The following is a 24,008-nucleotide window of genomic DNA, read 5'->3' as shown; positions in this document are numbered from 1 at the left end:
GCTGGCTGGTAGCAGGGTTCCCATCTTGGCGGGGGACCGGGCTTCCTGTAGCGCTCACCCAAGTGAGCACCTTTGCTTGGGTATGGAGAGCGCCAGGGCAGCAGGCGCAGAGCTCCGACGAGAGAGAAACAGAAGAGCAGAAAAAGATGCAGTCAGAGTTTTCCTTTCAAGGTCGCCACAGGCCCAGGACGCAAGTGGCCAGGTCAGTAGGGCGTCCCTGGAAGAGCGTGGTCGTCGCTGGTCCGATCCCTACGGATCACCCACAAAGTGTTCCCTAAGCGTGGGTGGCGCGAGGACCTATGAGTCCTCACGCAGAGCTGCTGAATGGACTTAGCGGAGCCACGACCAGAGGTGCGTCCAGGGCGATGCGTCTACAGCCCCGAACTCTTGCTGCCCCGAACTCTGCCTGTGCTGTGAGCGCTTGAATCTGCCCTTAGCCCACGCTCCCTGGCAGCGGGGTGGAGGCTCTGCCCAATCCCCCATTAGGCTCCGCCCAGTTCTTCACCAACCTCCGCCCCAGCTCCAGCTAGTCTCCATTAGTCCCCGCCCAATTTCCTCACAAGGTCCCGCCCTCGTCCCGTCTATTTTCAACAAGGCCATCCCCCCGCCCACTCTCTGGCTGACTCCGCCTCTTCCCCCGCCTAGCCCCACCCCCGTCTCCTCCACCAAGGCCCCGCCCCTCTCCGCCATGGCTCCGCCCAGGTCCCGCCTCCGCTCCTCCTGCCGGGGCCCCGCTGAGCGGCGCCTGTCCGGGATGAGGAGCCCGGACGCCTGAGCCGCGGCGCGACCTCGGCGCGGGAAGTTCGGGCGCCGCGCGGCGATGGAGGCGCCCGGTAGCGGTAGCGGAGACGGCGGCGGGGACCCAGGCGGAGACGGTGCGCAGCCCGACGCTCGCGGCCCCAGCTCCGGACCGTGCGCGGCCGCCCGCGAGTCGGAGCGCCAGCTGCGCCTCCGTCTGTGCGTCCTCAACGAGATCCTGGGCACCGAACGCGACTACGTGGGCACCTTGCGTTTCCTGCAGTCGGTGAGCTCCCGCCACCTGTGGCCGGCCGGCCCGCGCTGCGCTTTTGTCTGTGAAGCTCCTCGCCTTGTGCATAGTTTGAAAATGATTACATCCGCGCGGCCGCTGCCCGGGGCCCCGCTGGTGGCCGGTGTAGGGAGAAAAGCCGGGACAGGGGCTCTGAACACTCTTAGTTGCACCAGGGCCCTCTGCGCTCCTCAGCCGTGCCCCTAGCTCGAATTGCGGAGACACAGCCTTAGATTGCAAAACAGCATCGGAGTGCGCTCATGTACCACGCACCTTACATGGGTCTCAGCAGGCTGAGCCGTTACCCGGCTCATCAGTACCGCGCTTATATTTTCCGATCCTTAAGACCCGGGAAGAGTTCGCCTCCAGAAAGGATAAGTCCCTTGCTCTGGATTGCACAGCTGGCTACGTAGGGTTGGATGCAGGGCTGTGACTCAGGGCAGCACCGCAGGGGCTTTAAACCACGGTGCGTAAACTGCCCTGGTGTCTCTAATGAGAATGAGGAAGGGGCCACTTCCCTACCCTCCTAGGAAGTGAGAAAACAGGAGAGGGTGGGATGGGTTGGTTTGGGAGACCCGAGGGCTTTAATCTCCGTGCCTCCTGCTGGGGCCGCTTTAACTCTTGGGTTGGAGGAAGTCTTAACCTTGCTTCAGGAAGGGGTGTGTGTATGTGTATGTGTGTGTGTGTGTGTGTGTGTGTGTGTGTGTGTGTGTGTGTGTGTGTGTGTTTCAGAGACCCCTGAACCACACTGTAGCTCTCTACTTCTGGGAGAAGAGACATTCTGGGGGTACAGGGAAGTCTGTGTGAGGTGGGGGGGGGGCGGATTCCTACTCAGGGAGGAGGGAGTACAAAATGTGTAGAGGCATTGAAAGCCATTTGGCCCAGGGATCCTTCTGGAAAGGATAAGACAGGGTTGGCTTTCTTTCCCATTTCTTCCTTTCACAGGAGAGAGAGAAAGAGAGAGAGAGGGGAGAAAGAGTGTAAAGAGAGAGAAGAGAGAGAGAGAAATCGCCTAGCTTGAAGCTGACAGTTTCTAAATGAAAGATGCAGCCACTCTGGCATTGCTGAGCAATGCCAGATTCTAGGGAACTCCTGACTTCCCCCTCTCAGAGCCTTAAAAAGAAACAGGAAATGTAAACCAGTTTTTATATTAATGGGGAAAAATACACCCCCTCCCATGTGCACCCCTGGTTGTTGTGCTGGGTCAGCTGGGGTTTTAAACTGTCCGTGTGCAGAGTCTGGGGAGCTAGGATAATGGAAATTGACTGGAGTCCACATTCTTAGAAGTAAACCGAAAAAAAAAAAAAGTTTTCTCTGGCTTTTATGTCATCCCCAGGACACCTGTCGTTTGTGGACAGCCATTCATATGTAAGACTGGGGCTTTCTGAGATGAGCCAGGCTGACTTTGATGTGTCTTGGAGCACACGGGGCCACCTCTGCTGACCTCAGTTTCCCCACCTGTACAAGAGTAGGGGACCCCAGGCCGCTTTTTCTGCGTTGCCCTCACTTGAGTCCCCAGGCCAGTGGCAGAAGTGGAGGACTGATTGTGTAACCTGAGTGGCATGCCCTGCCCTGTGAGCCCCGGAGGCCACCTCTGGCCTCTGGGGAATGGCCCTCGGGCAACCCGAGACCATTTAGTACTGGAAGCCTGGAGTAAGAGCTGCAGGCTCATCTCTGCCACCAAGGCTTGCCTGCCTGCAGCAGGAGCAGAGACAGAGACCGGCAGCTCTCCTGGGCTCTCCCCACCTCAACTTGTCAGCTTTTGTGCACCCTGACTGAAGGGTTCCCGGCCTCCTGGCTCTCAGGGAGGAGCCAGTGTAGTTTACAATGGCAAGATGGGTTTTTAAAAAGTCCAGACTTAGGGCTGCTGGGGTGGCTCAGAGAGTTCAAGGCACTTCACTTGTCCCTAAGCCTGAGGACCTGAGTTTGATCCCTGAGACCACACCGTGGTATAATATCGCCCCCCAAATAAACAAATAGTAAAACAGTAGCTTCAAATTCAGAACCAGACTGTGTGGTGTGAGGCCTTTGGATCTGTGGCTTTAGGCAAGCCGACTTGATATCTTTGGTTGTGGATTCTCGTGTAAAATGGAAGAGGATAACAGATCTTGTTCTGTGTGTTTGTAACTTATCTAGAGCCCTCCAAGCGTTGCCTGCAGGCAGCTAGCTCCGCAAATATCAACTGGAATTATGAGTTATGTTACAAGTAATCTTAGAGGTGGGTAGGGTGGTAGGCTCAGCTTCCACAGAGCAGGGTGGTCACAGGGGGCTGCCTGGAGGAAGTGAGGTCTGAGTCTTCAGCAAGAGAAAGCCTGGGGACTTTCAGTGAGTTCCCCTTTGACCTCTAAACTCCAGCCACAGAAACCAATGGGTCTGTTTTGATCCCCTCCTGGGGCTTTGGGGCTCCTTCAGTGTGTCCACACTGCATTTGGGCTGAGCCCTTCCTCATCTCCTAGGGAGTTCCTAGGACCTCTGTTTGAGGAGCAGAAAGAGGCAGGGATGTTTTGTGAAGATGTTGACACATCTTAGGCCGCTATAGAGGTTGAGTGACCATGCTAGGGGTAGTGAGGTGTGGTGTGGCCAGATCTTGACTGGGAACCTTGGGTCTCAGCTGTGAGGTCTTGGCCTGTCTTGGGCAGTGCCAGTGGGGACAGTAACACGACAGGTATCATCATGTAGGAGCTGACCCTTGTCATTTACTGTCCAGCATTTTACATGTGGCAGCCACTTAACCCAACTTGAGAAGGGGGCTCTTGGTATGCCCCTGGCAGATGAGGAAATTGAGGCGGCAGGTTGAAAAGAGCTCCCTGGTAGCTTGTGTCCTCTTTTGCTCTGAGTCTGTTGATGGTGAAGGTGGGGCTCTTGAGCTAGGCCAGACATGGGCTTTCCTCCATAGACCAACTTGTGCCATGCCGCAGTTTCTACATCTGTACTGTGGTGTGTAACATAGTACCTATTTGTTAGGGCTGTCATGAAACTGGAATGGACCTAGAGTTAGCTCCTACCGCCTGATACACAGTAGCTGGTTGGAGACTGACGTTGGTGTTTTGGGGCAAGAGTTGGGGTAGATGGGTTGGGGTAGATGTGATGTCCCTTTAGGGCTTAGAATCTTCTCAAAGGAAGAAGCTGAGTGAGTCTTTCACCCCCTGTTCCTTGGTTGGATTGGTTAGAGTCCTGGCAAGGAGGCAGACACTGCACAGTGGGCAGAGAGATCTGGTGGGGTCCATCAGCCCTACTCCAAGGACTCCCCTTGGCTAAGGACAGAGATCTGCCATTACTAGGCACCCGGAGGGTCTTCTCAGAACCGCCCTGGCTGGGGTCCTTGAAAGAAGCCAGGATTGTGGGCACAAAGCTCCCAGAATGCATCTGGTGGTTCTGCTTTTTGGGGGAGGAGACTAAAGATTTTCTCTCTGGAGTCTGCTCACCAAAACAAGAAATTGTGGTTTGCATAGTCACTGCCTGGGTTTTTTGTTTTGTTTTGTTTTTTGTTTTGTTTTGTTTTTTAAAGCTCTTGTTTTCCTAGCCCTACCCTAGGGAGAAGGGCTTGGGTTGGGGTACAGGGTACACTTTGGATTCTGCAGTCATCCAGTCAGAACAAGTACCTAGTGGCTTTGGGCCTCTTCAAGTGCCTGTGTTTGGAAAAGTAGGGTGCTGGGAAGTGTGTGCAGAGCAGTTCTGCTTTGGGCATGTAAACAGTAATTGTGGGGCTGGGGAAAGAGCTCAGTGGAGAAGGCACTTGCCTTGCAAGTGTGAGGACCAGGGTTCAGCTCTCTAGAACCCACATAAAAGCTAGGCAGGTGTGCTCGTGGAGGTGGGATCCTTGGGGCAGTGTGACTAGCCAGAGGGAAGGCTGGGGCTCGACCAGAGACCCTGCCTTGGTCTATAAGGAGGAGAGAGATCAAGGAACACAACTGGCATCAACTTTGAGTCTCTATATTCTTGTACACACATGTGGATGCAACCCGGGCATGGTGGTGCACGCCTTTAATCCCAGTACTCAGGAGACAGACACAGGAGGATTGATGTGAGTTCAAGGTCAGCCTGGTCTACAAAGTGAGTCCAGGACAGCCAAGGCTACACTGAGAAACCATGTGTCAAAACACCAAAAAAAAAAAAAAAAAAAAAAAATTGCATGCACATATACACATACATGTGCACCTGCACACGCATAGGACAGAGAGCCTGGACCAGAAGTCAATGAAAACTTTCAAATATTTAGTTTAGAAGTTCATCATATTTATTTATTTGTATGTGTGTATGTACACATGTGCATGCATGTGTGCATACACATACGTGCTACAGTGCATGTGTGAAGGCCAGGGAACAGTGTGAAGCAATCTGTTTTCTCCCCCTACCATGTTAATTCAGGGATCAAACTAAGGCCATTAGTCCTGGAAGCGTATCCTTGCCCACTGAACCATCTTGCCAGCTCCCCAATTTAAATTAATTTATTTGTGTTTGAGAAAATATCTTATGTAGTCCAAGCTGACAGTGGACCTGACATGCAGCCGAGGGTGACTTTGTCATGTAACAAAAGTTCCTGGAGAGGAAATGTACTCATCTACTCATTCCAGATAGGGATCCCACAACAGACCAAAGTATGGACACCACCGAAGTCCAACTTGGTGAACCAGTGAGCTTTACTGGGGCTACTTACAGGAATATGGGTAGGGGTGATTTATAGGAGCAGAAATAACTCAAAGACAGTGCATCACTAAGGCCCACCCCAGCATGAGTGACAGCTCCCAAAAGCCGGGAAACCTGGAGTGCACTGCACAGCCTGCAGGCAGCACAACAGATTGGGGAATGTCCCTCTAAGTACCTCAGTTGGTCTAACCCTCTTCCAGCAGCTTGGTTGGTTTCTGTTTCTTCCAGGCAGCCTGTCTGGCAGAGAGGGGCCTAGTGAGTCTGCTCAGTTTCGGGGGAGTTCCTGAAGTGACTTTGTTGTTTACCTCCCTGCTAAGCTAAGGAGCTCCCCATGCTGAATGAGATGTTTTCATTTTGGAGGAGACTGTTACACAACACTCCACCCCTTCCTCTTGTTCTAACGTCCTTCCTGCCCGGAGTTGGCAATGTGGATGTAGCTGTGTCTGTTGGCACTCCATCTACCATACCTGGTTGTTGGGGGATTTCCTGACTGGGAAGAACATCTCCACCCCTAGTATAAATATACCTAGGTAAATATACCCTCCTTAGTCGGGAGGTTGGGGGGGTGATAATTACCCACCCTTGGGACAGGCTTGATTGTCTTCACCTGTGTTGTTCTAGAACATGTCTTCTGTGAACTGCTCTTCGGGCTTTTTTTTTTCCCCCCTTAAAGATTTATTTATTGTTTATACAATATTCTGCCTGCATGTGACCCAGCAGGCCAGAAGAGGGCACCAGATCTCATTACAGATGGCTAGGAACCACCATGTGGTTGCTGGGAATTGAACTCAAGACCTTTGGAAGAACAGCCAGTGCTGTTAACCTCTGAGCCATCTCTCCAGCTCTGCCCCTCGGGCTTTAAAGCCGCCCAGAAGCCCCTTAGCAGGCAGTTTGCCTTTATACCAGTCCTTTCCTTAGAATTCCAGTTTGATAGAAATCTTGCCACATTTGTCTTCCAGTAACCCAGACAGACCTCTTCCTCTGCTTTACTTTTTACTGTTCCTAGGATGCTCTCTCTTCATCACTTAGTGAGCTCTCATGCTGGTTTAAGTCATTGAGATCTGCCAAAAGCCTTTCCTACTTTAGAAAGATCTTGCCCCACGGGGCTGGAGAGATGGCTCAGAGGTTAAGGGCACTGACTGCTCTTCCAAAGGTGCTGAGTTCAGTTCCCATCAACCACGCAGTGACTCACAACCATCTATAATGTATGATCTGATACCCTCTTCTGGCCTGCAGGTATACATGCAGGCAGAGCACTGTATACATAATAAATAAATCTTAAAAAAAAAAAATCTCGCTCCACTGAAGGCCCCTCAAAGCCACTAATGCTTGCTCCATACCAGTTCGAGGTCCCTGCTGGGTCTTTCTTTAACGTCTCTGAACACACTTCTATCTGACTCAGTGAACTGGGGATCAAACACAGCTCCTCTTATTCCTAATCCTCTCAATAGCGCCCGCCTGATGCCTCCTCTATGGTCCCCCTGCTGTGGGGACCTCAGACGGAGATAACCAAGTGTTCATAGTGGCTCTGGTATACCGGTCCGTCAGGACTGGTTTCCTTGACGCTGTCTCAGGTCATGCAGCCTTTGCCTTACGGTGGGATGAGAGGTCACATCACTCAGTTTTCCTGTGTCTACAACAGCCGGACCGGTTCCATTTGCTCTCATGTCCCACAGCCTCATAAGCCACAAGCTCTTTCACTGCTTAGTTAAAAGTCTTCCCTAATTCCAGCGGTTCAAGTGACGAGTATTTTCTGATCATGTTTTTTTTTTTTTTTCCATTGGACCATGGTTAAATGCCTCCATCTGCATTCTGTATTACAGATTTTTTTTTTTTCTACTAAAGGTTGGACTTGAAGGGTACATTTGATTGCTTCTACCATCTCTTTTCTCATCCTCTTGTTTACCTAATTCAGTTGCCAAAGCAGAGGCTAACATGGCTAGCCACATCTCCCTTCCTTGTTGCAGTTGCTCCTTTACACAAACAAGCTCCTTCTCAGCCTCCATATCAGCCTTAGGGCATGCATTTCTAACTGTACACATCAGAGGCCAGGCAACCTCTGCCGTTGCTTGCGGATAGTCTCAACGTTTATGCGCTAATTGCAAAGACTGCAAGATTTCTTCTAAGCTTTTAACTGTGTTCAGTTCATATTTAGATGGTGGACCACACTCATCAAGCAGTCGCGCTTCTCCCCGTGCCACACAGACTAAGACTGCCATCCTCTGCTTCCTCCCACAGACACTACCAATCCTGATGGCTCAGCCTGAGTTTCATGTGTCACTACCAAGGACCATGCAACTGTTGTCATAGCACAGAGGCACACTAACCTCCACCATACAGGAGAGGATGACTCTATTGGGGTTCCCCCTCAGGGTTCTGAGCCTCAGTTGCATCCCTTACTGTCCGCAGTCAGGATGATGCACTCACTCCTCCTCAACTCATCTTTGGTTCTGTCATGTCCCTGTTTGGGCACCAATTATGTTGTGTGACAAGATTTTTCCTGGGGTGCTGAAACACATTCATCTACTCACCCCACAAAGGGAACCCAAGATAGATCAAAGTATAGATACCACCAAAGTCCAACTTGGTGAACCAATGAGTTTTATTGGGGTTACTTACATGAATATGGGTGAGGGATGACTTAAAGGAGCAGAAATGACTCAAAGACAGCTGCATCCCCAAAGCCTGCCCCAGCATGGGTGGCAGTCGACAAAAGCTGGGAACCTGGAATGCACTGCAAGCATTCAGGCAGCTAGCTCCACAGGTTGGAGAGTGTCCTTTCCGGGTGCCTCGGATGCCCTAAATCTCTTTCAGAAGAAAGAAGAAGCTGGTTTCTGCTTCTTCCAGGCAGCTGGTCTGGTCTCAGAGTCTTCTTCGCAGCTGGCTCTGCTTACTCTGGCAGGGAGGAGCCTAGTAAGTTGGCTCAGTTTCAGGGAGTTCTTGAAGCTACCTTTTTTTGTTATCTCCCTGCTTAAGGAGCTCCTCTGAAGGATGGAATGGTTTAATCTGGGAGGGGACTGCTATGCTATTTCTGGTCCTCCTCTCTCCTGTTCTAAGTGCTGAGATTACAGGCATATGCTACTGCAACCCATTTATATACTGCTGGGGATCGAACTCCGGACTTCTTGTATGTCAGGCAAGTACGCTACCAACTAAATTACTTAATTGCTTGTATATTGGGGATGAGACCCAAGGTCTTGTACCACCGAACCATATCTCTGACCTTGGTGAGAACCCTAGGGATAACATCTCAAGCGTCAAGGTTTGGTAGCCCCATTTTTTTCCATGGTCGTGGCAAGCGGAGCCCTGGACAGACGGGAATGTGGGCACTGACTGTGTTTCTCCGCACGCAGGTATTTATGAGACGCCTGCTGCCCCTTCCAGACTGTGAGCCGGGCTCTGGGAGTGCAGCTGCCAACAGGGCACATGCGGCTCTTGTCCTTCAGAGGACGGCTGCGCCTATGAATGAATGGCTTTTCCTCAGACACAGGAAACTCATTCACCATTGTCCTCACGCTCTCGTCCTGGTAGCCATGGATCCTGTCACTCCAGGAGAGATGGATGGTGCTGCTGTTCCTGGCCTGGGCGACCTCAGGGCAGGGCTACTAGGCAATGCTCCCTTGACCAGGCCAAGGAGCCAGGCCCTGCTGGCCTGTGTGCCTCTCTCAGGCTCTTCCCTCTGAAGGGTGTCTTTGGAACAGTGGAGCCCAGCCAGCATCAGATAGCATGTGTTGATTGCTTTTTGTTTTCCTGGAAGGCAGCTCTCTGGGTAGAATCATGACAGAGGGGACTTACTGTGATCCAAGTGTGTGGTGTCCCCTGGACTCACTACCTAGCCATGAGCCAGGGTAGAGTGGGCCCTTACGCTGGTCTTCAGAAGGCTCTGCCAGCTAGAGAGCAAGCTGTGGGGCATGGGCTGAGCTTTTTGTTTATAGGTGAGAAGCTATGCTCTGTGCTCCATGTGAGGGCCAGTGGCCTTGGGGTTAGCCAGGGTTCTAGCCCCAGAGCTCTGGGGGACTGTCAACTCAGTCCCAGAGGAGCCATCTGCTGACAGGGCACTCCGGGCTGGAGTCCTACACAGTGGGGACACTCTGTGCATTGTGGGGCAATTGTTAGTGTCATCTGTCGCGAGCTAGATGCTAGGAACAGCCACTGCCCAGTGGGGACTCACTATCAGGAAAGTCTCAGAGCTCTCCAGATGTCTCATGAGGGGGCAGTGTGAACAGAGCCTCCTGATAAGAACCACTGGGCTGGGCTCTCTCTGGCTTCCAGCTTTGGCTTCCAACCTTTGGGTGCTCACATGCACCAGTAGCAGTATGGGAACCAATGGCACATGTATCTGTGTGTGTGTGTGTGTGTGTGTGTGTGTGTGTGTGTGTGTGTGTGTAAGGACTTAGTGTGTTGCGCTTCTCACCCAGCGGTGTGACCCCTGTGTTCTCTCTCTCCTTATGAATAAGAGCGCCCACTCAGGGTCTAGGCTCACCTTTTGGCTCTGCTCCTGTGACCTTGAGTGTAACCCTGCACCTTGGTTTGCCCATCTATGAAGTGTGGCTTCTTGCAGTGCACTCAGTGATTTGCCCTCGGGAAGGTGCCCAGTGCTCGCTGGGTTTACACTGGTGGCTGCAGGCTCCCTGTTGTCCATGGAAGTTGGGGGGTGGGGAGGGACCTTCAGCATAGGAAGTTTTGTGTGCTTTTTTTTTTTTCTTTTTCTTTTTGGTTTTTCAAGACAGGGTTTCTCTGTGTAGCCTTGGCCATCCTGGACTCACTTTGTAGACCAGGCTGGCCTCGAGCTCACAGCGATCCGCCTGCCTCTGCCTTCTGAGTGCTGGGATTAAAGGCGCGCGCCACCACGCCCGGCGCTTTCTTTTTTTGGGGGGGGGGTTTCGAGACAGGGTTTCTCTGTGTAGCCTTGGCTGTTCTAGACTCACTTTGTAGACCAGGCTGGCCTTGAACTCAGTGATATGTCTGCCTCTGCCTCTGCCTCTGCCTCCTGAGTGCTGGGATTAAAGGCATGTGCCACCACACCCGGCTTGTGTGCTTTCTTTACTCTCCTTTGTTTTGTGGCTGGCACTCAGTCTATCTGTCCATGGCCTGGTTCCTTCCCTAACGTGGGTGGAACTGACAGGGATCTCTTGACTCCCGACTGAGAGTGCCAGACTGTTGCAGACTGGTGTTGGCAGGTGGCTGTCAGCCTTAGGGCCTAGGTTGTCTTCTACTGTTTGAAGGACCAAGGTTGTCTTCTACTGTTTGAAGGACCAATATGGAGGGCTTCTACTGAGAGCTTTTCTTCATGAATTCGCTTCCCATTTAGCCAGTGGACACAAAGTATGTACTAGGTTCCATGTCTGATGCTGGGTCTTGGTGTATGCCTGGGACATGATGGACAGGCTGCTGTCTCACAGAGTCCTCAAACACCACAGAAAGAGAACACTTGAAAATGATGAGTTGTTGGAGTAATGACAAGAGGCCCTACTGTGTGCCAGGCACTGCAGGATTATCTCTGACTTTGCATATACTCCTGTCGACACCATCACACTATATATATATATTTTTTTCTCTCTTTTTCAAGACAGGTTTTTTTGTGTGTGTGTAGCTCTGGCCAACCTGAACCAAGCTGGCCTTGAGATCTGCCTGCTCCTGCCTCCTGAGTTCTGGGATTAAAGGCGAGTGCCACCATCACCTGGCTCAACCACACTTATTTTGCGTCTGAGTCAATGATAGTGTTCCGTGGGGGTGTGGTAGAAGGCAGCTTGTGTGGAGGTCTGTGGAGCCTCTTCCCTCCTTTGTGGGTGTCTATCTAGGAGGTAGGTGACACACTTGGCCTCCTCCAGTCACACCCCTTCTGCCCTCAGGCTGCTGTGTGTCCCAAGGTGTTTCTCTTGGCCAGGTCTCAGCTTCCTTTAGGGTCTGGCCAGGTCACAGGGGTTGTGAAGGGGGCACAGGGGGGAGGAGTTTGGGCTGTTTGAAGCCAGTGTGAAGATGAGGTGTGCTGGTGGCTTGCCTTCTGAGCCTCTTAAACCAGAATATGATGTGTGTGATGGGCCCAGCTTTCCTGTGACAGAGGAACACAGCCTTGTTTTCTGCTCAGGAAGTTAGTTGCCTGATTTAAAAAACAAAACAAAACGGTCTAGTGGCACCTTGGACCCCACCCTGCACTCAGCCATCCTAGTGTCATAGCAGGTCCTTTGTGTTTGTCTTGAGGTTTGCTCCCCTCCCCCACCCCTTCGCTGCTGTGTGAACCCCTGGGCTGGTGGTGTTCAGACCCACTTCAGGGGAGGGACTCTGGGGACAGGAGGCTTGGCCAGAACCTCAGGTGGCTTCTCGGCACCAAGGTATCATCCTGCAAGGGCTGCTGTGTGGCCTCAGCCCTCCTCTTTCTCAAGCAGTTCTCTTTAATTGAGATATGATTCAGGTGCCATTACCCCCCCCCACCCCAAGTGTGCAGCTTGTGGTTTTGAGCTTGTCGGCGAAGTTGTGCAATTCTCATCTTAGCCCTATCACCTCCTCACATCTCATTCGTCCTTTCTCAAGTGCACCATGTGTACCACCCTTGGGGCCTTTGCACTTGCTCTATGTGGTATACTTTCCTCCTAGGCCCCTCCCCCGACCCAGGCTCACTCCTTCACTTCTTTCAGGCCTTTGCTCAACCCCCTCATCTCCCCTAGGTCTTGTCTGACCTCTCACCACCCCACCTCACCGCTTCTTGCCTCTTCTTTCCCCTGTGTGATTTCCCCAGTGGCTGACACTTCTGGTATTCTATTTAACGAGTGATGTCTTTCCCTTTCCCCAGAATGTCAGCTGGACCCAGATGGGAGTATTTCTCTGTTTCATTCACTCCTTTCTCTCTCCTTCAAGACCGCCACCTGGTGCAGAGTAGATGCTCATTAAAGTTTTGTTGAATGGAAACCTTGCCTCTACACACACACACACACACACACACACACACACACACACACACACACACACGCCTGCGCTGTTACATAATATGGTGGGTTTGGATTATGTAACTGCTGGTATTTTTGTGTAGACTTTGGGAACCTGAAATTAGAACAGTCTAGTGTTTTCTAACGTAGCCAAAGTTATGTGTGGGTGGGTGTGGGCTGAGGGGATTTGGTGCACGAGAACGTTCTACTGTATGGCATCCTGCTTAAGAGATCCCAAGGTCTGGGCCAGTCCGTCATAGTCAGACTTATCCCTGTCTCTGGGGTTGTGTGGACTTAGGGCAAGAAGTCATCCCTCTCTGGGCCTTGGTTCCCTTGCCTGTGAAATCGTTCAGGATGCTCAGTTCTGTGCCTGGAGGTGGTTCTTTCCTCTGGATTATGTTTTCTGTTTCCTCTGTTTCCCTCCTCTTTGCAGGAGGACAGAAGCTTGAGGAAAGCAGGACCCATGCTAAGCTGGTGGCTTATGGCCCTCAGCACTTGGCTCTCTGAGAACAAGTACCTGGCTGGCATAGCTGCCCGCGGAATGAGAAGCTGTTCCCCAGTTCCTGCTCCAAGGGACCCCCAAGACTGAAAAGAGGGGTATTTTCCTCAAACACACAGCAAAACTGCTCCCCTTCCCATGCTGTTGTGGGCGGGGCTGGAGTGCTGCTCTTTGCTGCTGAGAGCTGAGGTCACTTGTCAGGTCCTACAGATGCTCGGTCTGTTGTTGTTAATGAGTTACAGTAAGTTCAGTGGCTTAAAACCACCCCTGTGTATTTCCTAGGGTTTCAGTGGGTCAGAGGTTGGTCGGATGCATCATACTGAAGCTGCAGTACAGGTGTCAGCCAGGGCTGGGATGTCATCTGAGGATGGGGAGGGAGGGGCTTAGCTTCATCAGTATTACTATTGTTATTTTCCTGTGTGAGGAGATGGCAGTGCACACCGGGTTTTGGATGTGACAGGCAAGCTGTCTACCACTGAGCACAGCCGTGTACCTACTGGCTGAATCTGGGCAAGGGCTCTACCACATGAGTTATGCTTCCACTGCTACACACACACACACACACACACACACACACACACACACACACACACACACACGCCACAAATGCATGCATGCGTCCTCATCCATGCTAGGCAAGTTCTCTACCATTGAGCCAGTCCTAGCTCCTCACTGAGGAATTTTAGGCAAGTATTGCTGAACCACACCTTGAGGCTATCCCTGGGAGGGTTCCAGGCTACTTCTCCCTTGCTATGCCATGCCCCTAGGTTGTGCTCTGCGTTAGTCTGTAGGTAGAATTCATGTTCCTTTTTTATAGACCTGACATTCCAATTTCCCTCCTGGCTGCGGTGACCATCATCACATTTTTTTCTCCCAGTATAACCTGGCCTCTGTAACATGGTGCTGAATATTCAGAATCTTCTGTAATATTGGCCGATTGGGTTGTAAGGCTGTAGAGATGAGCCCTGCCCACGGTACCCTTCCACTGGGGACTTTAGGCTCAGACCTGAGGGTAGTAGGGTGGCTGCCTGACTGTCCCCTTACCCTCAGATGCCATCTGCTCTTCCTCTGTGGATTGATAAGAGCTGAGGAAGCTATTCCGGTTGCATTGGTTTCTCCATATTGGGGCTTTTCCAGGCAACTTAACCCACAGTGACTTCTGATTGAATTCAGTGCTCAGAGTGTACACTGGGGATTTTGAACCATTTGTACTGAAATGAAACTTGCTCCGTGACCCAGCCTAGGCACTGACTGATTGATCAACTCTTCCAGATGCATCAGAAAAGAACATATGTTCTGCCATGTTGAGCTGATGGTCTGAGGATGAGGTGGCGTTCTGGGTTTTTGCAGCCTTCCTGGTTTCAGTACCTCAGGCTCCGTTGATCACCAAGAAGGGTGTGGTCACCATTGAGGATGGACATGTGTCTTTCAGTTTTCACCATGTGCATTTTGTTCTGTGCTTTGTGACTTTGCTGTTCTGTCTTCCTGAGGAAGTGATGACCCCATTGTCATCATGGAACACATCTCTTTACCCCTTCCACACTCCTTATTTGGAAGCCTATTCTGTCTGTTACCATGGACTACCACTTTTTCTTTGATTTCTACACCCTGTCCCAGTCTCTTTGTGTCTTTTTATCTCCAGTATATTCCTTTCTTTCTTTCTTTTTTTTTTTTTGAAGTTTTTCAAGACAGGGTTTCTTTGTGTAGCCTTGGCTGTCCTGGAGTCGCTTTGTAGACCAGGCTGGCCTCGAACTCACATCGATCCGTCTGCCTCTGCCTTCCAGCACATTTCTAACAGGCACTGTACAGTTGGGCCTGATTTTTCAAATCCATTCCAACAGCCACTGCTTTTTAATTATACAGTTTAGCTCACATATGTTTATTTTGATGATTGACAAGGTTGATTTTTAGACCCAGTGTCTTGACTCATCCTTCTGGTTTGAAAAAGGGTTCCTAGCCGCGCATGGTGGTGCACACCTTTAATCCCACCACTTGGGGAGGTAGAGGCAGGCTGATTGTTGTGAGTTTGAGGCCAGCCTGGTCCACAAAGCGAGTCCAGGACAGCCAAGGCTACGCAGAGAAAACCTGTCTTGAAAAACCAACCAACCAACCAATCAACCAAAAACCCAACTCAGCTGGAAGTAGAAGGAATGGAAAGTGGAGGTGAATTGAATCTTAGCACCTCAGTGTGGTGAAGAAAGGATCTACTCCACTCCTTTATTCATTCACCCTGCTCTGGCCCCAGTAGCTTCCTTTCTGCTTATGACCTTGCTGAGTCTTGCTGAGTCCTTAAGACCAGCCTGAGTCTTTTTCTTTTGTTGTTCTTTCTGCATGGAGCACTGCCACCTGCTCTGCCTCAAGGGTCCCCACCAGGCTCATTTTCTGATGTCCCTTTATTGTTTTCTCCACATCACTGCATTTCTAGGGACCCACACAGCCAGGAGTCACCTGTGTGTTCACGCCTCAGAATCTCCACATCCTGTCTGCTGTGGCATGTCATTCATTGGCACATCCCTGGTGTCGGGCGCATAACAGGGACCTGTTGGTAGTAGAGGAAGGAGTGGATGCGTGAGAAGGGGTACAAATGGCACACAGTGTGAAAGAAGCCTTCCCGCCTATGATTTGTGGGAGTGTGCACGCTGCGGGAGGAGTCCCCCACTGGGCTCCTTGGTTTCTCACTTCACCACACCTGGCTGTCAGAAGGTTCAGGCACTCTGTGCAGTCCTGGCCGCCAGCTGAGGTTGGTAGCTGTGGATGGGGTGGCTCATAGAATCATGGAGGAGTACCACAGCAAAGGCAAGCTCCCCACATCTGCACAGCGTGGCTGGGGACATGTTTCATTTGCTGTGAGCACAGGTGTTAGCACTTGAGCCAGGTGTGCTGGCCGTGTCTGCACACGGGGTCTCAACGCTTCTTTATTCTTCCTCAGCCCCACCCCCAACACACACATCCTTATTATTGCTTGGTCACTCTCCATTGGGGGAGTGACTGTGGACTTGAAATATATAAGCCTGAGTTCCCCAAACAGAAATATTCCCAGGTAACCACAGCTCAGTACACAGGCAGGAAATTTAATCTTGATACTGAACTGTCCACTCTGTAGTTAGTACCTCAAATTCCCCTCATTTCCCCAGTGCCCCTTTTGCCCATTTTCCCTGTTCTGGTAGCTTTAATTGCCAATTTGACACAACCTGAAATTGCCTGGGATAGAATCTCAGTTTAGAAATTGCCCTAGATCAGATTGGCCTGTGGGTGTGTCTGTGGGCATTGTGTTGTTAATTGATGTAGGAGGGCCTAGGCCACTGCGGGCAACACCATGCCCTAGGCAGGTGGTCCTGCGCTGTGTAAGACAGCTAGCTGAGTATAAACCTGTCTCCTAGCCAGCTAGCAGAATACCCCTCCCCGACCCAACCTCATGGGTCCTGCTCTGCTTCTTTGGCTGTGAATTCCCTGGTCAGAGGTAGTGCTGTGTGGAATAGCGAGCAGGCCTGCACGCACGTTCCTGCTCCTGACCGTGACCTGGAATGTAAGTCACATAAACCCCCTGTCCTCAGAGTTGCTTTTTGTCAGCAACAGAGATGAAGCTAGGATGCCTTCCTTTGCACTCCACCGTCTAGGATGCTGTTTCTTCCTCTCCCTTTGGGGGCAAGTGCTCTGCACCTGAGCTCCACTTTGGCAACTCATGGGGCGGGGTGGGGGGGGCCCTTCTTATAAAACTCCTCACTGAGATTTGTCCTGGTGCTGTCCCTGACTGCCTCTGTGACCTGTGGACCATTAGCTCTTGTGCCTCAGTTTCCTCAGCTGTAAAATGGGCCTCTGGTTCTGCTTCTTAGGGTCCTTCATATTAGTCACACTTACTTTTTTTTTTTTTTTGAGCACCTGCTGTGTGCCTGGTGATGTCTTAGACACTGGCTGCATCAGTGTAGGATGGATAGACAGATTCCTGGCCCCTTGGTGTTTCCCTTCTGGTCCCTAAGAGGATGATGTGGCTCACTCTGTTCTTCTTCTGCTCCTCCTCCTCCTCCTCCTCCTCCTCTTCCTCCTTCTTCTTCTTTTAAAGATTTATTTATTATTGTGTATACAGTGTTGTCTGCTTGTAGGCCAGAAGAGGGCATCAAGTTACGTAAGAGATGGTTGTGACCCACCATGTGGTTGCTGGGACTTGAACTCAGGACCTTTGGAAGAGCAGGTGGTGCTCTTAAGCACTGAGCCATCTCTCCAGCCCCTTCCCTTTCTTCTTATGTCCAGTTATTCATACATGTTGGTGTGTCTTGCCTCTTCTGTCCTAGACGAAATTTTGTGTGTTGCTACGAAGAACTCTTCGTCCCCAGGGCCCTTGATGGCACCTAATGAAAGACAGAGGACTGTGGGTCCTCACCGTCCAGTTCAGGCCCTGGCCTCTTACTGGCTGTGTGACCAGTTGTTGCTGTTTCACCTGGTCCTGATGATGCCGAGGACTGATGGGGGTGAGGCAGACCAGGGAGGACCTTCAAGTCTCTTAGGAATAGTGTGGCCACACAGTAAGCATTCTGTATGTTAGCTGTAAATCATAATAAAATGATTATGCTGGTATATAACACCATGCTAATGAAGTTTGTATTATTATTCAGCCATTCCTCTTACACTGGGCATGTGGGCAGTTTTCGTTTATTCAGAACCAGCAGCCGTATGTATCTTTGTTTAAGTGCAGGCGTGCGGTCGCATGTCTGTGAGCATGCATGTGTGTGTAGACCAGAGGATGGTGGGTATCTCAGGTATTTTCCAGGCTAGGCAGACTATCCAATGGGCTTTAGGGATCCTCCTCTCTCTGTCTTCTAGTGCTAGAAGGCAAAATTGGTCACCACATCTTTCTTTCTCTCTCTCTCTTTCTCTCTCTCTTTCTCTTTCTTTCTTTTCTTTCTTTCTTTCTTTCTTTCTTTCTTTCTTTCTTTCTTTCTTTCTTTCTTTCTTTCTGATACAAGGTCTCTCTACGTAGCCCTGGCTGTCTTAGAACTCACTAGGTAGACCAGGGTGGCCTCTGACTCAGAGATCTGCCTGCCTATATCTTCTGAATACTTGGATTAATGGTGTGTGCCATCACTGTCTGGCCTCACACCTAGCTTTTAAAACATGAGTTTTGGGGGTTAAACGCAGGCCCTGGTGCTTACAAGGCAAGCTTGTTACTAACCAGGCCACCTCTCCAGCCCATGCCAGCTCTTTGACAGTTTAACAGGACACTCTTGCATACTATGCATTGGCACTGGAACACTGGATTCTTAGAATGAGATCAGGGCCCGCTGAGGCAGACACAGCACCTCATCCATGATTTCATCTTTTCTAGGAAGAGAAACGGAGGTACAGAGCTGCTCAGTGACCTAGGGTTACCATATGAGTTGGTGGCTGAGATGGAACTGAAACTCATGTTTCCTGACTCCCACGATGGCAGTCTGCTTTAACCCTGTTGCCAAGTGCCTTTGAGTACCAAGGGGGGTGGGGCAGGAGTCGGGGATGACTGAACCTCTGGCTGAGTTGGATCCACTGTGTGTTTGGGAAACAGTGTCTTTGATTTTAGTGACTATGGTGGGAAGCTGGGCTGTGTGTTTCTTGTAGGAAGTCACTGTTGGGGTGACACTGTGGGTCAGGTCTCAGTGTGACTAAGGAGCTGTGATCAAATTAGAGGTTCCCCTTGTCCCCCATCCTTCATTATTAGAACATAGGCTACAAACTAGGGTTCTTCAGGCCAGATCAGGTTCTTTTGAGCTGCACAGTGTTTTAGATTTTTTTCTTGCCAACATTGAAAGCAAATTTTATTGAGCCAGGCAGTGGCAGTGCACACCTTTAGTCCCAGTACTTGGGAGGCAGAGGCAGGCTGATCTGTGTGTTCAAGGCCAGTCTGGTCTACAGAGTGAGTTTCAGGACAGCAGGGCTACACAGAGAAATTCCATCTCAAAAAACCAAAAAAAAAAAAAAAAGTTTCCTTTTTGATTAAAAAATAATCTATTTTTATGGCTTACATATCCAGTTCAGGTTCCTGCAGGGAGCGCTGGGCACAGGCTTTAGTTTGCCACAATCTTCACTTTTCCCTATTGCTCTCCCAGCACTAACAATATCTCTTTTGGTTGTTACTGCATTTACCCTGCTTTTTGTTTTTTGTTTTTTAATCGAATTATTAAGAGGATAAAGGAACAGTTCTTCCAACTTTCTTCTTTGAGACACAGGAGGAATGGATGTTCCTGAGGAGAGGCAGATTGTTTTGAGGGACCATTCCTTGGTCTCCTCTGTTCTTGGTGGGCCACGGGTATTTGAGGTAGAGGTGCCTGTCAGCTCTTGGGTGGTCCTTCTCGGTTCCTGAATAGAGAAGAGAGAGAAGGTTGTCTCCAGAGGGGTGGGTTCTATGGCCCAGCCTCTACTGCTGCAGCCTGTGGGCAGCTTCTTGTGTAGTGTCAGCTGTGGCACAGGATGCTCTCACCTCCATTTGTCCTACTTACTGTTCTGTATTCGCTGGGGAGGTCCTGATAGAGAATCTGGCGAGGAAGCGAGGGTTCCCCTCAGGTGTTGTCATTATTTCTAAACGGGCCCTGTTGCCCTTGGCACTCCCTAGTTCAGTGCTTTTGAAACAATAGCCACCAGCAGGAGCTGTCTGTCTGTCTTTGGTGGCAAGTGACAGACAAGCCCATCCCAGCTGTCTTCAATAAGAACAAGAACTGGGGGCTGGCAAGATGGCTTAGGTAAAGGTGCCTGCTGCCAAGCCTGCTGACTTGAGTTTGATTTATTGAATTTACATATTGGAAGGAGAGAACCCACTCCTGCAAGGGTGTGCAATGCACACACGCACGCACGCGCACACACTCTCATTCATTCTAAATGTAATTACAAATACTAAGCGGGGTATGGTGGTATACGTTTCTAATCATAATGTTCTGGAAGTAGAGGCAGGTAGATCTCTGTGAGTTTGAGGCCAGCCTAATGTACAGAGTGAGTTCTAGGACAATCAGGGCTACGTAGAACCAGTCTCAGACAGACAGACAGCAATAACAAAAACCAGGAACTGAGAGGCCTGAGTTATAGAAGGGTTCATCATGTCCTGGGTGTTAGGATTCTGCTTCAGTCTGCCTACCTGTGATGTCATTGCCTATCTCCCACTGGGTGTGGCCCTACCTAAGATTATAAAAGGGCAAACCCTCCTTGTGGCTCTCTCTCACCTCTCTCTCTCTCTCTCTTTTTTTTTTTTTTTTTTTTGGTCTTTCGAGACAAGGTATCTCTGTGTAGCCTTGGCTGTCCTGGACTCCCTTTGTAGACCAGACTGGCCTTGAACTCACAGCGATCCGCCTGCCTCTGCCTCCCGAGCGCTGGGATTAAAGGCATGTGCCACCACGCCCAGCGTTCTCTCACCTCTCTTACCTCTCTTCTTCCTACCTTTCTCTCTCTCACTCCTCTCTCTTCCTCTGTCTTTGTCTCTCTGTGGTACCCCTCCCCCTTCCTTCTCTCTCCATGCTCATGTAATGAACTTCATATAATATAATATCTGTTGCCTGGCATCTTAGTTTTTAAATTTCATAAAACTGGATGAGCTCTGATTTGCTACTGCAGGGTCCTGTGCCCATGTCTGATGCTTCACTGTGACTCAGATGAAGACCGCCCTCTACCCATTGGAGGTGGGGGAGGGGCGGTTCCTCGAAAGAAGACTCCAGAGCACTGGGACCAGAGAGGGTCCGGGTGCTGAGGCTGCTAGCTCAGCCTGGAAGTCCTTGCCTCTCTGGAGCTCTCTTGCCATCTGCCTGCTTATGTTCAAAGCCATAGTCTTTTCTTCCAACCGTTGTGGGTCTTTCCATGGATCTCATAAGCACCTGTGGTCACAGGTCTGACATGCTATGCTCCAAGCACAGTGGCCTCCCAGGAACCAAGTGAGAAGATGTTTCCCTGTCACCTAATCATCAGCAAAAGGATTTGTAACCTGTCCAGAGTCACACGCTCACTAGCTGCTGTGTGACCCAGGTCCTATCAGCCCTGTTTGCATCTGCGAATGGTGTGTCAGTAGTGTTACATTCTTGGGTTGGAGGAGGATGAAGTGTGAAGATGGCTTCCAGTGCCTGGCCCAGCCTGAGCTCACAGCCAGTGTTTGTGGAGCGAACTAGAAAAATCAGCAGGGGCTTGGAGCCTTCTCCAGGCCTGCTGAGAAGTCCAAGCCTGAGGTCAGCCCCAGTGGGAAGCATCCTGTTCTGTCCTCCCCTCCCCTCCCCACACACAGAGATCTGAATGAACAGAACCCAGAATGTTCCGGCAGCAGTGCTGGCTCCCTCTCCAAGTGACAAAAGCATCTTTGTCCTGCCCGGGTGTGAAATCATTCCAGTGGGGGGGGGGGGTATGAAGACAGAGTAGACTCTGGAGCCAGCTTGCTAGGGTGGGAGGGGCTGGGCTAAGGTATCCTATCTCATGCGGGCCCCTGTAATGGTGTGGCGTATTCCCCACCTACCCCTGCTTTTATTTGTGCCCTAGTGCTTTTTTGGGGGGTGGGGCGGAGGAGAGGATAGACCCTAAGTGTTTGCACATGCTAGACAAGTGCTCCCTCATTGAGCTACCTTCTCCTAGCAGTGCCCCCTCCCCCTTTATTTATTTATTGTTTTGAGAGTCTTGCTGTGTCGCCCACGCTGGCCTCAAACCCTTTCACTGCCTTAGCCTGCTGGAGTTAGGAGTGCAGGTGTGCACCCTAGTGCCTAGCCAGCATGCTCTAGACTGGCTTGTCGTGGAATGAGGATGATGCGGAGCTGCCATTCTGCCGAGGAGCCACGTGTCAGCGTCAACCTTCTGTCCTTCATACTTCATGCGTTCACTGCAGCTGTGATACCAGGCTGGCATGGCTGCAGGGGACAGGCGGAGCAGCACAAGTGTTAAAATAGCTTGGCAGTGTCTTTAAAACATCTCAGCACCCTTGGCTCTGTTCCCTTGGGAATATCTCGAATAAAATCAAGGGGTAAAAAAACCCCAAAAGCATGTGAGTCTGGTGAGGTGGCTCATTGGGTAGGAGCACTTGCTTTGAAAGCACAAAGACCTGATTTTGAACCCCTTATCTTCATGTGAGAAGCTAGCCAAGCTTCAGGAGGCAGAGGCAAGTGGATCTCTATGAGTTCAAGGCCACCCTGGTCTACAAAGAGAGTGCTAGGACAGCCAAGGCTGTTAACACAGAGAAACCCAGTCTCGAAAAACCAAAAAAAAAAAAAAAAAAAAAAAAGAAAGAAAGAAAGAAAGAAAGAAAGCACAAAAAGGCTGTCTGGGTGAACGTGTCAGTCAGCTTTCTGTTGCTGTGACAAAGCACCAGAGAGAGTCAGTTTTAAGAAAGCAAGGTGCATTTTTAGGTCATGATCTCTGAGGTCTCAGTGTTTGGTTGGACCAGTTGCCTTTGTGCCTGTGATAAGGCAGTACACCATGGCTGTGGGAACAGGTGGATGAAGCCTGCTTACTTGAGGGTGGCCAGGAAGCGCAGAGGGAGGGGCTTGGGCCCTAATCTCTTTGCAGTGAAGTGTCCAGAGAGCTGACTTCCTTCTGCTGGGCCATGCCTCCAGCAGCACCCAGGGTGGTGACTGAAGCTTTTGAGAGGGATGGGCTTGAGGCCTAACCTACAGTCTGAGATGACACATGCTGGTCATCCGGGAGCTGGAGGAGATGGAGTAGCAGGCTGTTCTTGAAAAGAACACTGTAAGCCATAACAACGTGGAGAAAGCTACTGTAGGACGGGCACCAGGGTGCCACCGTAGGTGGCCTCAGGCCGAGAATGGGGAGAGGTTTATCTTCATCTTTGCACTACTACATTAATTATAGCTAAGACATTTTTCAAATGAGTGCGGAATCATTAACAATAACTTAAGCCATAGCAGCACATAAGAGCTTGAAGAAAGCTACTGTAGGCTGTGTACCAGGCTCTTCTTTGAAACGCTGAGGCCTGAGGCAGGCTTGGATTTCTTGTACTGCTGTTTGGCACACATGTGCTTCAGCAGGTGATGGTAGTGTGCGGGGGCCCCTAGTCTGACAGGGTCAGGGACATAAAAGACAGTTGCGTTGTGATCTGTTGTGTGCCGAGATCGAGGCTATCTTCACCCTGTCGCGGGCTCTGCTGGGTACCTTCCGTTGTTCTCGCTCCCATCCCTTCACTGTACCCAGTGTGGCCCTTAATTTTTCTGGCCCTGCCTCAGCACAGCTTAGCTCCATCCTCAGCCCCATTCTGCTGGGATGTTGCTGCTGCTCGGGATGGTCCCTTCTCTGTCCCATCCATGTGTGGATAGGGATTGGCCCATTGGGTTCTCATCCACTCTGCATGTTTCCAAGGAGCTGTTCCCACACCCTGGACATCTGTGGCCCTCCTTGCTCCCGCCTCATCACACCATTCCTATGGAACCTTTTGTCTGGTACCCCTTGACCTTGACATTGCAGATGTTGAGCCCAGAGCCTGGCTCATAGTGGGTCTTAAGGGCGCTTCATGGTCCCTTGTTAGAGAACTTTGCAGACTAAAGGCCCAAAGTATGGAAACTTGTTTCATCTTTCTCTTCATATCCAGTTATGTGACTTGGGAGCAAGGCATATCTGTCTGTCTATCTGGCATCTATGTGTCCATCTATCTGTCAATCACCTCTCCTTTGGGTTCTCATGGTAATTGTTGACAGAGCCATCTCTCCAACTCCTGTTTATCATTTTGAGCCTTAGCTTTATTCTTTGTAAAGTGGGAGCAACAACAATTACTCTCCCTCCTCTGATCATTGTCCACCTTCCGCCTGGACCAGGGCAGCATTGCAGCAGCTGTCCACTCTGCTGCTGGGCGGATGGCAAGTGACTCATTAATGATAGGCATTACTAAGGATAACAAGCCAAACCTGTAGTTTAGAATAAACAGGACAAACAGAAACAAGCCAAAAAAACCAGAAGAAAAAGAAAGGCCCTTTAG

General features: G+C 50.7%; 1 protein-coding gene across 1 annotated transcript in view; it reads left to right on the top strand.

Annotated features, from left to right (window-relative positions):
• Window positions 1-739: 739 nt before the first annotated feature.
• The window catches only part of Prex1 (phosphatidylinositol-3,4,5-trisphosphate dependent Rac exchange factor 1), a 151,972-nt gene continuing 128,703 nt past the window's right edge, over window positions 740-24,008 (top strand). Inside the window, exon 1 of the mRNA XM_051143817.1 lies at window positions 740-1,024. Coding sequence (XP_050999774.1) covers window positions 821-1,024 — 204 coding nt within the window. The 5' untranslated portion in view covers window positions 740-820. The remainder of the gene's footprint in view (window positions 1,025-24,008) is intronic.

The sequence above is a fragment of the Acomys russatus genome, chromosome 4 (assembly GCF_903995435.1).
Source record: "Acomys russatus chromosome 4, mAcoRus1.1, whole genome shotgun sequence".
Lineage (NCBI taxonomy): Eukaryota > Metazoa > Chordata > Mammalia > Rodentia > Muridae > Acomys > Acomys russatus.
This window is presented reverse-complemented; position numbering and strand designations above follow the sequence as displayed.